General features: G+C 39.2%; 2 protein-coding genes across 2 annotated transcripts; one reads left to right on the forward strand and one right to left on the reverse strand.

Moving 5' to 3' along the window:
• The first annotated feature begins 1916 nt into the window (after nt 1–1916).
• On the forward strand, nt 1917–9998 carry LOC111337691 (transmembrane prolyl 4-hydroxylase). The gene is made up of 11 exons (XM_022944037.2): nt 1917–2154; nt 2712–2793; nt 3817–3992; nt 4708–4766; nt 5091–5125; nt 5663–5828; nt 6529–6586; nt 6989–7101; nt 7922–8012; nt 8412–8538; nt 9337–9998. The coding sequence occupies exons 1-11, from the start codon at nt 2023–2025 to the stop codon at nt 9696–9698; spliced, it is 1401 nt and encodes a 466-aa protein (XP_022799772.2). The 5' UTR covers nt 1917–2022; the 3' UTR covers nt 9699–9998.
• On the reverse strand, nt 9814–16175 carry LOC111337690 (PHD finger protein 24). The gene is made up of 6 exons (XM_022944035.2): nt 14247–16175; nt 13701–13917; nt 13270–13461; nt 12365–12443; nt 11819–12018; nt 9814–10991 (listed from the first exon to the last, which is right to left on the reverse strand). Exons 1-6 carry the CDS (start codon nt 14522–14524, stop codon nt 10602–10604), a joined length of 1356 nt encoding a protein of 451 aa, XP_022799770.2. The 5' UTR covers nt 14525–16175; the 3' UTR covers nt 9814–10601.
• Nucleotides 16176–16208: the final 33 nt, after the last annotated feature.

Consider the following 16208-nt stretch of genomic DNA (forward strand, 5'->3'; position numbering starts at 1 on the left):
GTCAGTATTTGACTTGAAGACAAATATGACATTTGTCCTAAAGATAAATAGGATAATTGTGCATTTGCTTTTGGGTGTAAATATGGACAAATACGGTGTAAATCTGAGTTATATCATGATTTGTCCAGCTCTAAACAAGGACAAATGCGTTAAAGATGACATTTGTAAGAACAAATTCAGGACAAATGTGGAGCAAATATCATCTTTGTCATGGAATAATCCAAAATTCTCTTCCCCTCCATTGACCCTGTTGTCAATTTGCACAAAATTGCTTTTTCCACATGTTATTTCAGTATTAGGGTTGCAAGTACCCAACAATACACTGCATTTAATAATGCTCGCGCGACTGCCGGTGAACTATCATCAATTATCACGAACTTTTTTGGCCGTTTGACAATGCGAATGATAGTTGGTGATAGTTGATGATAGTTTGAAGAGAATCAACAATCATCGACTATCATGCGCCGTTTGACCAAGGCTTTAACCTTGCCATTGGAAATTGACATGGACATATCTCGCGCGTATCTTGGATTTTTTTTTTTTTTTTTTTTTTAACGCGGTTCAGTTTTGGTTGTTGTTTTTGAGTTTTCGTTCACGCCAATTTGGCCTTCAGTTTGGAATTTTATGAAGTTTTTGGATTTTTTATCTAAACCGAACGTTCTGGTCATTTAACAATTTAAAACATATTTTCTACTGAGTTTGGACTCTAGTAGGGTCTGGGAGCAGGTTCTCGTGTTTGGGTTCCTCCTTATGCCCTCTCTTGGGGTCCAGCCGCATATCACACTTCCACGCTCGTGGGAAAACATTCGGAAACCCTACTTGTAATGAAGAAGAGGGTAAACTGATAACATTTTTGGGGTACGATATGAAAGCCAATCAGTGTGGCAGATTTTACCATACTAATTGTTAAGAAGACGTTAATGAACTTGTGCGCGTGCGACTCGCGTGCACGTGCTTTGGGACTACGTAGGCTAATAATATCGTAAGAAAATCACGCGGACCTTTTAATTTTGACGTGTGCGATTTTTTAGAGAGAGTTGAAAAGTTTTTATCTTATCGAGTAGCAGTTTTGTTTAATGGTCGTTGTCGTTTACCGTGAGTCTACAGTTTACCGTGTTGGAATTAAAGTGTTTCTTTGGATTTCCCGTTTCGCTTCCGAACACTAATAGTATTTCCCAACAACCGCTTTTTTTGTCAAAGTAAACCATGTTTTGACATTTTCCCTTTTCTTTCCTTTTAGTCAGACATTCACACACGCCATTGCAATCTAAATGTGCCACATGTACCTGCAAAAAGAATTTTACTTTCCCTCATTTTCTCTCCTATTTCATTTTTATTTTTTATTTTTTATTTTTGATGATCTAAACTTGTTCTACCTTTACATATGTAAAAGCCCTTAGAGGATTTGAATAACAGCTGTCCGAAATTGTGAATCTAGTAAATACGAGAATATCCTCATTTGTCCCCCTATCATTTCTTACACTTAGTGGCAGACTACATTTAGTTTAACTTCAAGACCTCGCGCTGTTTACGAAGCCAATTTTAATCCAAAATCATACGATTTGATAATTCTATAACATCAATTCACTGAACTCGAGAACTACTCCCAGTATTTTAGTACCTGCTTCCAATAAAGGAATTTAGCTTGCAAAACACGTGCTTACGTGATACAAACGTACCACAAAGACAGTATACGGTGAAGTTTTTCCTAATCCAAGACACTGAAAACGTTTCATATTTGCACAGATGATCATTTAATTTTTATCACGATAAAGACCTTGTACTGTTTTCTTGGACTATTAACTAAGTTTCAAACTTCCTTGGGAAACCAGCTCGTGCCTCTTCTCTACGCAGCTGAACCGGTTGAAACTCGCTTTATTCAGTCACCGGTGGCCTAGCCTTTGTTCGTGTGCAGCAGGGACCTGCAGAGGCCTGAGAAAGGGATATTCAACGCAAACGCAGATTACACATAGTCCATAAAGCACCTACTTTCCTTTAAAGGATTTGTTGTTTGAAGTCGACATGAAAAACAGGGTATATTTTGCAGTTTCTTGCACAATTTTGCTAAGTTTTATGTGGAACACCAAAATCGCGGAAGCGGGAGACTATATCGACAAAACAAAATGGCTTCCCAAACTACGTGATCCAATTAAGGTAAGCTGAAATCAGACATTTTTCACAGTGTTTCTTTACACTTAAATTTGCGTAAATACCTTAATTCAAACTGACGAATTTTTATTTACGACATACATCGCTAAGTGAGCTAATTCCATACAACCCCGGAAGAGAATTTCGAAGGTTAGACAACCACGTGCGAGGAATTACTTGGATAGGAAATATCTGATTTGTACAGAGTGGTCGGTTTTGACTAAGCACTGGTGATGGCCATTTAACATCGTTATGAATCAGTTAAGCCAGCGAATTTGATTTAAAGAGCTAAAGAACGTTTAAAAACGTTTTTAAGACGAAACGACAGCTGTAAATAAAAAGTTCCCATTCTTGCTGCTCACCCCACCTTTGTGGTCAGCACAGTCTGGTTCAAATGCTAGACGACGACCGCACGGTCGATATTTTGGCGTCAATTGCAAAGCACGCCGAGATATAAGTTTAATTCTTCTTCCGTTCGCCGTCCGCGTCTCAAAAACGTCTCTGCTTAAGCCCACAGATTTCGTATTTGGTATAATTCACCTTTTTTTTCTTTTTATTTGAAGGTTGGTCATGAAGAAGAAATGATGGTGTTTCCATTTCACAAAAGAAAGGTGAAAACTATCAGTATGAACCCGCCGATATTTGGTGAGTCTTAGATGACATAAGAAGACAGTATTAACTGACCAGCAAAAAATTAACTCGCATAATAACGAAATAAAATAAAGATCATTTATTTTCATGAATCGATTTGAGAAGAGTTTTTTCAAACCAGAAATTCGATGGATGGCAAACTCTAATTCTGAAACAGTAAGTTAAAAGAACTTTATCATATTTAAGAAAAAGACCGTTCGTCTAACACTTTACACCCTAACATCAGTATGCATATTCTCCATACTGTTCTCTATACATTTCCTATGGTGCAGACAAGGAGAATTTGTTTAACAATCAAGAGCTTCGAATTCGCATCTCCATTTCTTTAATGACCTTTATAATTGATTCAAGGGTGATATTGGAGGGTGAAATTAGATGCCGGTCACTTTTAAGGGTCAAAGGTTTAACATTGGTTAATAAACAAAGCAAAAATGAAGCGGTGAAATTGTTGATAACTTAGATATGTTAAAATCGGTGTAATTAACAATTATTCCACGAGCGCGCGTTGGATATGAGATGGTAGATAGCCAACGAGGCGCGTAGCGCCGAGTTGGCTATAATCATCGCATATCCAACAAGCGCGAGTGGAATAATTGTTTTTTTAAAAAAACGTCCCCATAATATTAGACAAATCTTCTCGACTTTATTTTCTAAGAAGAAACCGGATGTTACAATGTACAGATATTAGATTATGGTATATTGGCTCATATACCATAATGGCTAAGCCAATAAGAAGTCTTGAATTGCATTATCCAATGATCCAGTTTCTAATAATATAGTTTAACATATTACACCAATTACTGAAAAATAAAATTATCGAAGCTTAACTCTAAAATGGAGTCTATAATTGGCTAAATAATACACTATAATGGGGTAGGGGTTCTGAGAGGCCAGCGGCACATAGCCAGCAGAAATTGACCCAAGTACCCCCTTCCCTCCTGGGTAAGCTCTTCGAGCCTCCACATTTCAGGTTGCCTTTCACCAAGCTAAAAAGACATATTTCTTTGTATCTCTTAGAGATTTCCAATTTTCTGACGGATGTTGAATGCGATCACCTAATCAGTTACGCCAAGCGCCTCGGTTTAGAGAAGAGTCCCTTGGCAAAGGCAGACACTGTCATCGATGACGAAACATCACAGAGAACTTTTAAGATTTGGGATAACAACGACGACGGGTTTATAGAGCCCGTTGAGGTAGGTACAAAAACCAGCGTGACTATAAGGCGGGGAGGAAAGTAGGATTTCCCGGATGGGGATCCAACGGCCAGAATAGAACCCTACGCCCCCTTTGAGAAAACGTCAGGATGTTTGACCATGATGCATCATGCTCTTTTCCTTTCATCAAAGGCACAACTGGAGGTACATACTTTTTAGGACCGCCTCAGTCGCGCCCATTAAAGTATATGGCAGAATCAGATTTCCGCTGGGAGACGAAAACCTAATAACTTTCAATGCGTGTAGCTTTGCAGTAAACGATTCGCTAACTTTTGATAAAATACATAATCGTGTTATATTTCTCTAGAAATCTGAACATTCGCTACATTTGAGGCTTGAACTATCATCTGCAACGCTTGGAAGACTGCAAAAAGATAATTTGAAGTCATCTAAGTGCAATTTACATATTGTAACCTGTACTCACGATCAGAATATTTTAAATCGTTCATTAATACGAGTACTTTATGATAACAATAATTGGATTTTGTACAGAGATTTCCAACGTATCGCTCTACCTTAAGCAGTGGTGAGAGTTAAGATATTGCCTATTCTGCCAAAATTCATGTGGCTTTAAAAGGTCCTGGACGTTTACGAAGTAACCCTTGTATTATCTTTATCATTCTGTAAATTTTGAGTCTTGTTATTGCGATAAATACGAGAAACAAAATGAAGTCACATATTCTTCATCTTACAGATTATGCATGTTCGTGGAAAGGAAGACCTCTACTTTACAGAAGACGACCTCCTAGAAATGTAAGGAAAACTTGTTCACATTTCTTTCCGGTAAACTACTCCCCCTCCCTCCCCCCCCCCCCCCCCTTTCCATTCACGGTGTGAAAGTCAGAAACCAAGAAGAGTGCAGTAACTGTGTACACGAAGTTTCTTACGTTACCCTTTGAAAGTTGCTGCTCATCATTTCATCTGCAGGGACGACAAAGAATAGACCCGCATTTGAAACGCAGACTAGCTGCAGTCAATTTTGATCACTTCAATGCTGGGTGAAAAACTTAGGCAAAATTGCAGTATTTGCGGAATTTTATCATATAAAGTGTTAACTATACTCTCTATATAACCTAGGTTTGAAGAACTTGATATGGACAAGGATAACAACGGTAAGGCTATATCAGGAACACAAGGGTACAAAAGTCCAACCTTTCTAAACACATTGCTAACTAAAGAAAAACAACCTAAACTTTCTTTACTTTTAAAAACTCGTTGCGTATGAATTATATGAAGCGAGTACTGAGTCAATTATAGAAAGGAATTTGACCAATCCGATAACAAAAATGAATAAAGTTTTCTCTAAGAAAGTTTTGTAATCTTTGCTTGCTTCGGTGCTATGCAATGATCAGATCAATGGAATTTGTTCGTTTCCTTTGTAACATCAGACATTTCTCTTAACTAATTTAAAGACCTTTACAAAAAAATACCCTTTTCTCTGGGAGCAGGTTTCAACTAAGTGTCAAAGATAACCCTAGATTGCGTTGGTTCTCTTACACTTTCTCTCTGATTGGCCTAGAAAACTCGCGCCACTTCCCAAACCAATCAAATTCAAAACGTGCGCTCCAAAAAGAAGACCTTCGTACTTTGCTTTTTCGTCTTTTTTTTTTTTCAATCATATTACATCCTTTTCTTTATGACATATTTAGGTAAAATTGACTTCGAAGAATTTAGCAAGGTAACTGTTCCGGTGATAAAAGAGTACTTCGACAAAGTGCGAAGAACAAAACCGCGACTACGCAGCCGCAACAGTAGGCAAGTTTGGATGTTCCACAATGACCCAAAGTATCCACTCCTCTCGGATTTTCATGGCAGGTGAGAGAGTGGTGCCGAACTATAAACTTCACTGCCGACTGATAAGGGCGTTTTTCTCTTAATATCGTTTTCATGGCACCGACCAAATATCCACGTTCGAAAATTCGCAGCCTGTGGCGGGCTGTAGTGATTGTGCGAAGTCAAGAGAAAATAAGGGAAAATTTTTTTTCTCTTGGTAAAATGACACTCGTTTGAGGATAACCCTTACCCGAAAAGAGTGTCACGCAGTCGGGTTTCTATTTGTGTGAGAACCTTTGACGTTTCGTCAATTTTTAATCATCTTTTACTCTCCTTCGCTCTAACGTTTACATTCTTTCAATTTTTTTATTTGTTTTATGTCACGAGTGAACTTTACAATAGTCCCTTTTACGGTTGTGGGCTTGGTGGCCAAGCCTTTGAACAGGAGTGAGGCTAAGGGTGACCCTGTTGTGATAGAGACCTGAATCTAGTTAGCATGATAATAAAGTAATTTGCATTTGAAAAGCAGGAACATCTCTATCATAACAAGGTCACCCTTAGCCTCACTCCTGTTCGAAGGCTTGGCCACCAAGCCCACAGCTGTAAAAAGGACTATTTTTACACCAAAGATGAGCCGTAATTTGTAATTGAATTTTTTTTATCAAGACTTTTATCAGGATCGTGGTTAGTAGAATAATATTACATTTTAGCGACTCCTTCTAATTTTATTTCTCTTTGTTAGATTGTCACGTTTAAGTCTTCTTCCAGAGGAATTTATCAACAATACAGAGCCTCTACAGGTTAGTAACTTCTACTGTAATAGAAAACACTCATTGGAATTGAAATAAGGGGAGTGCAATTTTGTCGGCTAAAATCACAGAGATGATTTTCACACTAAGTTTGATTGCTATGTATTTTAGTACATCTGTTTTGAAGCCGAACAATCCAATCCTCAAAATTTTGACAGTGCAAATATCTTGCTGATCAAATAACACGTTTGTTTTTTGTTTTTTTATTTGAAGTAGATATAGGAAAAGATTTTAGAAAAAAAGTGCGGATCGTGAATAATTCGTACTTCTGAGAACCAATCAGATCGCAAGGATCATCCGTGATTTAAAAATAGATGTAATAAGCAGAGAATTGGAAAGATGGCCGTTTCTGAGTTCACAACTTTTTAACACAAAGCTTGTACTAACAATCAGGTGGTCAAGTATGATGTTCACGGCCATTATCACTGTCACCACGACTCAGATGATTTGAACCCAAAGCTACAGTGCTGTTCTTATGCGAATGAAGACGACTGCCGTCTATGCAGGTAAATGCTTTTTTCCGAACTAGACGGTCCACGATGGACAAAAGCTGAAGTCAGCGTGAAGTGCACTTTTACAAAAGGAAGTACGACTGCATAGAAATTTCACAAATGAAGACACTGCGAGGTTTACTTTATAGGCGGATTCATGCTGACGTCATTGTTTACATTTTTGCTCATTTGCATACGGCTTTGCGTAAAGAAGGAAGCATGTTAGATACAAATTGACTTCTGGCAGCTAAAGAGCTAGAAAACCTTAGTACATGGTAAAATCTTTAGCTCTTTGGGTGTAATATTCAAAAAGAAATAGTCCATCAAAAACTGCAAAATTTCCGGGTGGCAAAAGCGCTAATGAGCTCATACATTCTATGTAAAATTTTGAGTTTTTAAACCCGTGTTGCACTAAAAGTATTCAATGCATCAGGCTCGTATTCATTGGCCGAGTTAATCGTACTTTGACCTTTCGATATTCAGAACTGATTTATTTTTAGCCCCATCAGAAACTGAATTGCTTATGCTAATGAGGCAAATATTGTAAACAAGGATTCCCCTATAGGAGGCAGCTGTGTGAGAAACAGTGAGTATCTGATCAACTGCGTACCTTCTCCTCCCCTAACCCAACATTTACCCTAACCAGTTATTAGTTGACTGTTTGTTTGTTTTAGGGAGGGGTAGGTGCGCAATTGCTTAGACACTGACATTGAACCACAAAACTTGTATCCGTTGCTCCACCGCTAAAAAGTGAACTTAACAAGGAAACTAGCTTTCTCACTAAAGCCAACAAACTGTGAGGACAGTACTTATTTTTCTCTTCTTTGTACTACAGACTTGTCACAGTCCTATTGTACTTGAACGAACCTCAGGAAGGCGGAGAGACGGCGTTTCCAGTGGCGGGCAACGAAACGTTTTCCGAGGAGGTAAGAATCAGAAAGTGTCGATGTGCTTCAAGTAGGCTACGTTGCGAATTGTCGCCTTTCTTGTTGTAGTTACCAGGAAAACAGTTATGACGTATTGACGTGTGGGCAGTGGGAGTTTAATTTCAGGTCACAATATTCGTCGCAGCTCGTGAGTGTACGAAGGCATGAGCGGGAATTTAAAGCCTCGTTTATTTTCGCCAGCTTTCGTTAAAAAGCGGTGTGAGCTCACGAGAGTAAGTGACAACTTAATTGAAGAGTTGAACACTCGTAAACCAGCTCTTCTATAACCCAGGAGTGAAAAAAAAAATCATGGTCCAAGCTGCCACTATTTCAATTCTTTTTGCTATATACCAATCGCACTAGATAGCTAATTATCACTCCTTCGTATTTAATCGCTAGGCGTGGGAGAGAGGTGAAGGCTGGAAGTGCAATCTCGCACAAAACTGCCATAAAAGTAACCTGGTCATCAAACCAGAGAAAGGAAAGGCGATCATGTGGTACAACCACCATCTGGACAAAAACACAGGTACGTCATGAGCCTAATCAGGCTCTCGTGTTTGGTTTTCGCCTCACGGCCCCTTTTCCAGGCACAGCCAGCAATTAAACCATCGGCAGCCGCTTATGAAAAAAGGGTTATTGAACCCCCTGCTCCTGTCAGCCGGAGGGGGGAGGGGTCCTTTGATTTTAGACCAAATTATCCTTGCTGATTAACAAGGAAAGATGGAGTAATAAAGGGAGGAATATGAATCTGTCTTTTAGACTTTCGAGTCTTTGAACCGTTGGAGAAAATCTCCTTGGAGGAGACTCAAACTGACAGTTATAACATAACCAAAGTAAAGCGCACGCTCTGATTGGTCAATTCAGTGTCCACCCCATTTGCCCATGGGTGTACACTGCTGACGCGAGCAAATACAAAAACTAGTTTCCGCGCGCTTGTTTAGGTGTTTAGCACCTTCCTGCGTACATCCGTAACCCAATAGTGTACGCTGTGGCGTTCACCATTTGTTAGTTACATGCGTAGTTTCAAAGTCATTCCCAAGAAAAGACAAATTGGGCTGCGGTTTCAACGAGTTTGTTTAATCGAGTCAACAAAAACTTCATATATCTTATTTCAAAAAGTGTTCTACCAAACTCAAAAGCATCTTTTGAGCTCTTCACAATTGAAATTCCTTCTTTCGCGTTTATCACTTCTTCGTTAACATGACCGTACTAAAAACGTACACCCCTTAAATTTTATCCATATTGAGATTTTTTCAAAGTCAAAGCAAATTTTTGCCGTTACGCGCCTAAACGCAAGCTTTCAGTAATTATTTCTTGACTATAGGTTGGCTTGGTGAGTTGGACCAGTTGGCACAACATGGCGGCTGTGACGTAATAAAAGGCACAAAGTGGGTTGCAAACCTCTGGCTGACCCTTGTGGGAGAGCAAGGCACTGAGGAACCATTCAAGGGATGGATTGATTATGGAAAAGACGAGACTAAGTACAAACCTGGTACAGACTGGAGAGGAGATCTAGTAAAACAAGACAACGGGGCAGAAGAAAGCAGCGACCAGAAAAACGAAGAAACTGAACAGAAGAAAAGTGAAATTAAGGATGAAGAGAAATGGAAAGAAGAGAAAGAGAAAGCTATAAAAGAGGCGAAAGACATAGGAGGTGGTTCTTATGATGTGAAACTGGAACTCTAAGTGGAAATTTCCTTTTAATTGTTTCCTCTCTAAAGGAATCAACTGAGAAAAATTTTCCAATAATTTAAATTAGGAAATAATTGTTAGGGGTGAGGTCTATTTCGAGAAAAGCTAATTTAGGGTAAATTTTAAATGTTTCTTGACTATACTCTAAGACATTTTCACAAGTCTCGGCCATTTATTTCACAAAATGACATTTTACTAGACAAAGTTGAGTCAAAAGAGACAAAAAAAAACCTCTACGTCACGTTGTTTCTTGTTAGTATTATCGTTTTGGAATAAATTATTTTAATTCCTTGATTCTTGCGTGGCATCGTTACATTTTTGTGACCGCTATTTATGCTTTCTCTAATAGCCATTCGAACTGACCTAAGTAGAAGATGTGAACAACCTCGCCCACGGGGCTTTACTCTCGAAAAAAATGGCAAAAGCCCTGGGAAAGAGGATGAAGATGAGAATATATGAACGGAGACAAGGTACATAGGAATATTCTTAGTCCCAACTCACAACTGAACTACAACAACTTTCGGGGAGAAAACTGGACTTCACAATAAAATTGAAGATTCTGAACAAATTATGATAAGAGAACAATGAAGAGAGGGTTTCTAGCAGATAATGCGCCCCCTAATTTCAGAAGCAGGGACTCCTGCAGAAGTTATTAAACGAGAAAAAAAAAACTGTTTTCTATAGAGTAAATCTTCTACTTCAAAACACACCAACTTAATCTAACTTTTACTTTACAAAACATACCGAATAGTACGTCATATCATATATTACTTAATGTCCTCTGATGAAGACATGATTTTCACGTATGCGTAATATTGCCAAGACACGCCATAAGAACAAAGAATGAAAATATTTAAGACAGGACTTATCTTTCTTCTAAATGAAGGGCATTTTGTGCTAATAATATTCAATATCATCATCATCTTCCTCGAACTCCGAATGTAAACTGTTGAACTGTGGAACATAAGGCCTCATGGAGCCTGTATTTGGTCGCGCAGCAAGGATGTACAACGCGTGATTTAACACGAAGTCTTTCCACTTCACTGTGGTTAACTTCTGACGCAGCGAATACTCCTTTTTATCGTCTATTTTGACAAACTCATTCCCAAGCCAATCCCAGATCGGGATATCCTCTTCTCGTAGGTTTATCAAAGAGAGGTACCAGTTCTTAAAGACCACCCGAGATAAATCTTCCCTAATTTCCCCGTCTCCTTCTATATCGTATTCTTTGAAAAATCTTCTGAGTTTGTGAATTTCCTGTTTTGTAAGCAAAGCAGGGAGTGTTCTCTGAGGAAAGGATGAGAAGACAGAATTTGAAAACATCAGTCGGACGTCTTCAAGTATTGAATGCAGAAAAAAGATAACACGGAAGTAAAAAAACAAAATTTCTTATCAAGTTCACGAACGAGGAATTCGTAAACTTAAAGAGCTTATGTGGGTTTTTACGCCATGAAGTAACAAGGGTTGATGCGGGTGAGCAAACAAATCCCCCAAATGTCGGCTCAGTTCACAAACCAGTGTTTTGTCAGGTTTCGTGATACTCTACCGATACCCATTCTTACCCCTCGGGGGGGGGGGGGGGGAGAAAGAGGGGCGAGGCACTGTGGAATGGCCTTCCTGATAACATCAGTCAACTACACCATCATAATTTCGTTTACAAGCCTTTCAACTGTCCAGAAACTAATACATCTGTTTTGAACGAGAGGACGAGTCTTGCTAAGGAAAAACTCATCACTATCTACGCTACCAAAGAAAATTGATCAAGAACGTAATTCTCAAGAAAAACTTGCTACGGAATATAGCCACATCTCGGGGGAAAAACAAGTTTGAATCCTGTTGAAGCCTAAGTTTTCAGGCTTTATTGCTGCACTTTAGTTCACTTGTGATCATTTCGTTACTTAAGATCTGTTTTGACCAGCTATAGCAGACTGTTACCTGACCCAAACAGAGGAAATTTGAGTGAGGTGATGAAAATTCTTACGTATGATATCAGATCACAGATCAACCTAACTTTCAAACTCTTTCTCTCACGCCCCTCTCTAGAGTCATCAGAGGCCGGGACGAACAGGGAATCTGAGAACGAGGTTAATCATAGACCATAGATTTATATGTACCTTTCTCCGTTCACTTAACTTCCTGACGCACATAGGAATCGCAAACTCCCACCAGTCAATAAGATCATTGTTGTTCCTATCCATGTCTTCAAATGTCCGCTCCTCCATTAACACTAGATAACTGGGCATTTCTCTGCCAAGTAACTTCCTGTAATACTCCTTTTTGTATGAGAGATACTCCTCTTTGTTAATAAAGGAATCTAAGAGGAGGTAATAGGAAATATACTTGAAGATTCTGATGGAATTGCGGTCGTTTCGCTCACGTCTTACGTCGTATTGCCAATGTCTAGGTCAGTTCGCTAGCGTTAGTTAGCTTTCGACTTTTCGGGCGATTAGAAGTCGAACAAGTTCTGCCGATGGACTCATGAAACGTTTTGTAATACTTTAGCAAAACAACCTTTGAGAGGGTAGCGAACTGCCATGATACGTTGGCGAAACGACTTAAAGAAGTTAGCGAAACAACTCGTAGGCGAAACGACCGCTTTTTTTGAAAAGCAACACTTCAGTTAAATTACATTAAGTCTTACTTCATTATTTCTTACCGACCTTGATTGGTGTCCATTAGATCAAAGGTCTCCATTATATCAATCTTTTCGTTGTCAGATAAAAGATCGAATAAATTTTCCTGCAATAAATTCAATAGCATTACATTATTTAATCCCTGCTGTTTAAATTTTAAAGCTGACAAAGTAGCTTTCCTTTGTTTAGATTTCCACCAGTCCTAGTAAATCGAGAGTGGAAAAGGAAAAGGGATGAGAAAGAGACTCATTCTTGTTATCCTATTATACATGTGCAAAGGGTGAACGTGTTGACAAGGAACGCTTTTCAAATAAACTTCTTGAGTACAGAAACTAAAGTCATCATGTTGGGATATTGAGAGAACACACGGCAAGATTAACAAATGGTAAACACCACAGCGTACACTATTGAGTTATGGATGCACTTGGGAGGTTTGCTAAGCACTCAAGAAGCTAGAGTCGCTCGAGGCGATAGCCGAGAGCGACTCTAGCTTCTTGAGTGCTTAGCAACCCTCCCAAGTGCATCCATAACTCAATAGTGTACGCTGTGGTGTTTATCATTTGTTTTATAACATAACATTGATACATTGTAGCTAAAGAGTTCCCTTTTATTTAACAAATCTTACGTGACCAGAAAATACAAGCGCGCGCGGAAAAATTGTCTTTGCATTTGCTCACGTCAGCAGTGTACACCTATGGGCAAATGGGGGACGCTGAATTGACCAATCAGAGCGCACGCTTTACTTTGGTTATGTTATAATTGTAAATCACTCCCCTCTGGCTCGTAGTTTACAAACCTCTCTCGTATTCTCCCAACATCCCACGTAGATTATTACGCCGGTAAACCGACCAAAAATTCTTTCTCCTGCTTAAATATTTCATGTTGCTAGGAGGTCATGTTCACGAGATCCCACGCTATGAACCTCAACTTACGCAATTACAGCAACTCCAGCCGATTTTTGAATTTGAAAGCGCTAGAGTTTCAACTGCCCTATCTCCTGAAAGATGCCCTTGCTTAGCTAGACAATCAGTGTGATAAACCCTTGGACAGATACGGCAAGGATTGAGAGGACCTTCTTCAATGGAGGAAGAGTGGCATAAATGGCAAAGCGTTTCCCGTTCTGTCTGTAGAGAAAACCGAACATAAAATAAGCTGACACAGGTCTGTTTGAAAAGGAAGGAGAAAACAATGAGAAAGAGAAAAAGCGAAGGATGGAACGAATGTATGAACGAATGAACGGACAGACGATAGTATGAACGGACGAGTACATGAACAAACGAACGTCCGAACGAACGAACGAACGAATAATGGCACGCACGTCCCCCACGAACGAACCAACGTTGTAAGTTATGGTTTAACTTACAATTAGCGCGTCGTTGTAGAAAAATTCCCTGGCCACCTTGTTTTTTTTGACTGACATGGAAGTTCTTTGAGTGAACTTAACGACATCAGTTATCAATTTGAAACGCCCTCGGCCTGTATCTTGGATAGCGGGAACTCTTTCACGGCTGGCTAAGTCTCTCAACGCATTCCATGCAACTCTCGTGTCCTTAATAGCTAGCTTATCGCTGACGTTGACCCTTGAGAAGATAAAAAATCAAAGGGAAACGCGTTAGAATCTTTGTCTCTAACTTTAATTATGGCCCCCTTAAGGGAAAAATCATGAAAAAAGATCTTCAGATCTGAAAACAAACTTACAAAATAAACATTTGTTGGGTAAATCGGCAACCATAATTATATGGCGACCATCTGAGCTGTTGGATGCGATTAGCTCAGTTGGACGACAATAAAAGCAAAATCAAAACACATATTATTAATTGTTGACATTCATATTGAATTTTAATATAACGACTAGATAAATGACAGTTGATCTTTTCAGACATCAACTCTTTTTCATGTAGATCCTCACCTGCGTACAAACTTTAGAATATCCTTCTGGGAACTTGTGGCGTTTATTTGTGGCGATCCATCGACCGCAGCAAGTCGTCCAATGGGTTTATACCCAAACACATTAGATTTCCTGCGAAATTTCAATTTAACTACCTCTTCTATTTGTTGCGATGCATTTGTCCTTTTTGCTTGTGCTTCTTTCGTTCTTGCTTTAAAAACACCCGCTGCTTTTACTGTAGCAAGTGTTTGTTCAGCTTGAACATTTTGCCGTCGACGAATGTTGACAGTGTTTCCCATTTTGCCTCTTAAGCTTACATAATTATGCTTAATATGTGTATTCACATTAGTGTTTTTTCATGCACGCCTTCATTAGCGGCTTACACAAGTAATTAACTATACGTCACAATAGGAGTGATTACACAACAATTGTCCTTAAAAAGCCTATGACATGAATTTTTTTTTCTCGGTTTTCTTAGCTTGATGCAAAAAACGATTTTAACGTTTAATCCGGGCGAAAATGTCTTCAAAATCCCCCCCCCCCTTTTTTTAATTCAAAACACGCGCTATCTGCGAACGAAATTGTCCCCTCTTCCGCGCGCCAAAAACGTCACGTGATTTTTTTTCGTGACGTCAAGTTGTGTACAGCCATCGAAACCAAGTGGATGACCAAGTGAAACTAATTCAAACATATATATGTTTGCAACAGTCACCTGTCATTCTCATTAAATGAAGATATCAGGTCAGTCTCTTCAAACTCGGGATAAACAAACATGACCGGCCAGTGAAGTACACCACTGCTGTCTATGGAGACTTTGAGATCCAGTTCCCCATCGGTCATGGGCCTCGATGACCAAGTGAAACCAAGTGCGGCAAAAAGTGAGAGTTGCTCTAGTAAAAAGAAAAGAGGGGGGAGACGCTGCGTTGCTGGAGCGCCGAAGAGTTGTAAGAACAACTCTTATACCGTTGGAATCTGCATGCACCAGTTGCCAACCGATACATCTTATACATGGAAATGACTTGAGGTATCACCTGCGTTTCTTTACTCTTCGAAACGAAAACACTTCTGCTTATTGGCATGTAAAAAGTATACAAGAGAGTTTTTGAGATGCAGGATTGTGAGGTTCACAAAAGTTGTGCCAGAAAATTAAAATAAATAACAAGCGCCGCATGCCTTAGAGAACTGAAGTTAGACAAAGTTTACGGATTTGTGAATCTCTCAGTCTAACGAAGAAATTATTCAGAGTGTGTATAAAATCAGTCGAATTAAAAAGTTCCCATATCCAAGCCCATTTAAGAAGAGAAAAATGGTCATTTGGCTTGAAAATAAATCTAAATACGGCAAGATACGTTGTTCAACAACGCTTCCGGCCAACGCTTTGTTCGAACGTCGTACAATTATAGCAGGTAAGAGCGAAAAATGTCTGTATATCGATTACCCTGCTTGAACAAATAAAAACAATTTTCTCTTCGATAAGTTTGTAGTTGTAACCGACCTGCCCCTGTTGCTACAAGACTTTTCTCATCTTTTTAATGCTGATTCTATCTTTCAGTGTCGGCCAAAAGGACCGAATGAAATTCTTGCCCTTTAACTCTGCGTTTTAACATCCTACCGCAAAAAAGTTCTTGTGTTATTACAAATGCAACGGCGAGGATGTTTCCGCGGCTTCAAGGGCTCAAACGCAAGCTAACTGCAAAAAGAATTTTTGCTTACGGACGCAAAAAGAAGCCCTTGCGCGTGCAATATTTCTAGGCAGTACTTTACACTGCACAGTAAGTTCATATATCTGCGCAACAGAAGGCAATTTTATTTGGTTATCTTATCATGTTTTCAGTTTAGTCAACTGCTGTTTAACTTCAACAATTGCAAGTCTGCCGGAGAAATAAGCGCAAACACAGGTTTGGCTGGGTGTAGATATCAATTAACTTTTCCGATAAAAGAGATCTTTCAATTCTTGGGCAAGTTTGACTGCGAGTACGAATT

The sequence above is a fragment of the Stylophora pistillata genome, chromosome 11 (assembly GCF_964205215.1).
Source record: "Stylophora pistillata chromosome 11, jaStyPist1.2, whole genome shotgun sequence".
NCBI classification, from domain to species: Eukaryota; Metazoa; Cnidaria; class Anthozoa; order Scleractinia; family Pocilloporidae; genus Stylophora; species Stylophora pistillata.

Excerpts from the sequence above, each read along its gene's own strand:
- LOC111337691 (XM_022944037.2), top strand. The coding sequence starts at position 2,023 with ATGAAAAACAGGGTATATTTTGCAGTTTCTTGCACAATTTTGCTAAGT. Across the intron at positions 5,829-6,528 it reads CTCTCGGATTTTCATGGCAG|ATTGTCACGTTTAAGTCTTC; the intron begins GTGAGAGAGTGG and ends TCTCTTTGTTAG. Across the intron at positions 8,539-9,336 it reads CCATCTGGACAAAAACACAG|GTTGGCTTGGTGAGTTGGAC; the intron begins GTACGTCATGAG and ends TCTTGACTATAG.
- LOC111337690 (XM_022944035.2), bottom strand. The coding sequence starts at position 14,524 with ATGGGAAACACTGTCAACATTCGTCGACGGCAAAATGTTCAAGCTGAA. Across the intron at positions 13,462-13,700 it reads TCTACAACGACGCGCTAATT|ACAGAACGGGAAACGCTTTG; the intron begins GTAAGTTAAACC and ends TTTTCTCTACAG. Across the intron at positions 10,992-11,818 it reads AGTTAAGTGAACGGAGAAAG|AGAACACTCCCTGCTTTGCT; the intron begins GTACATATAAAT and ends TCCTTTCCTCAG.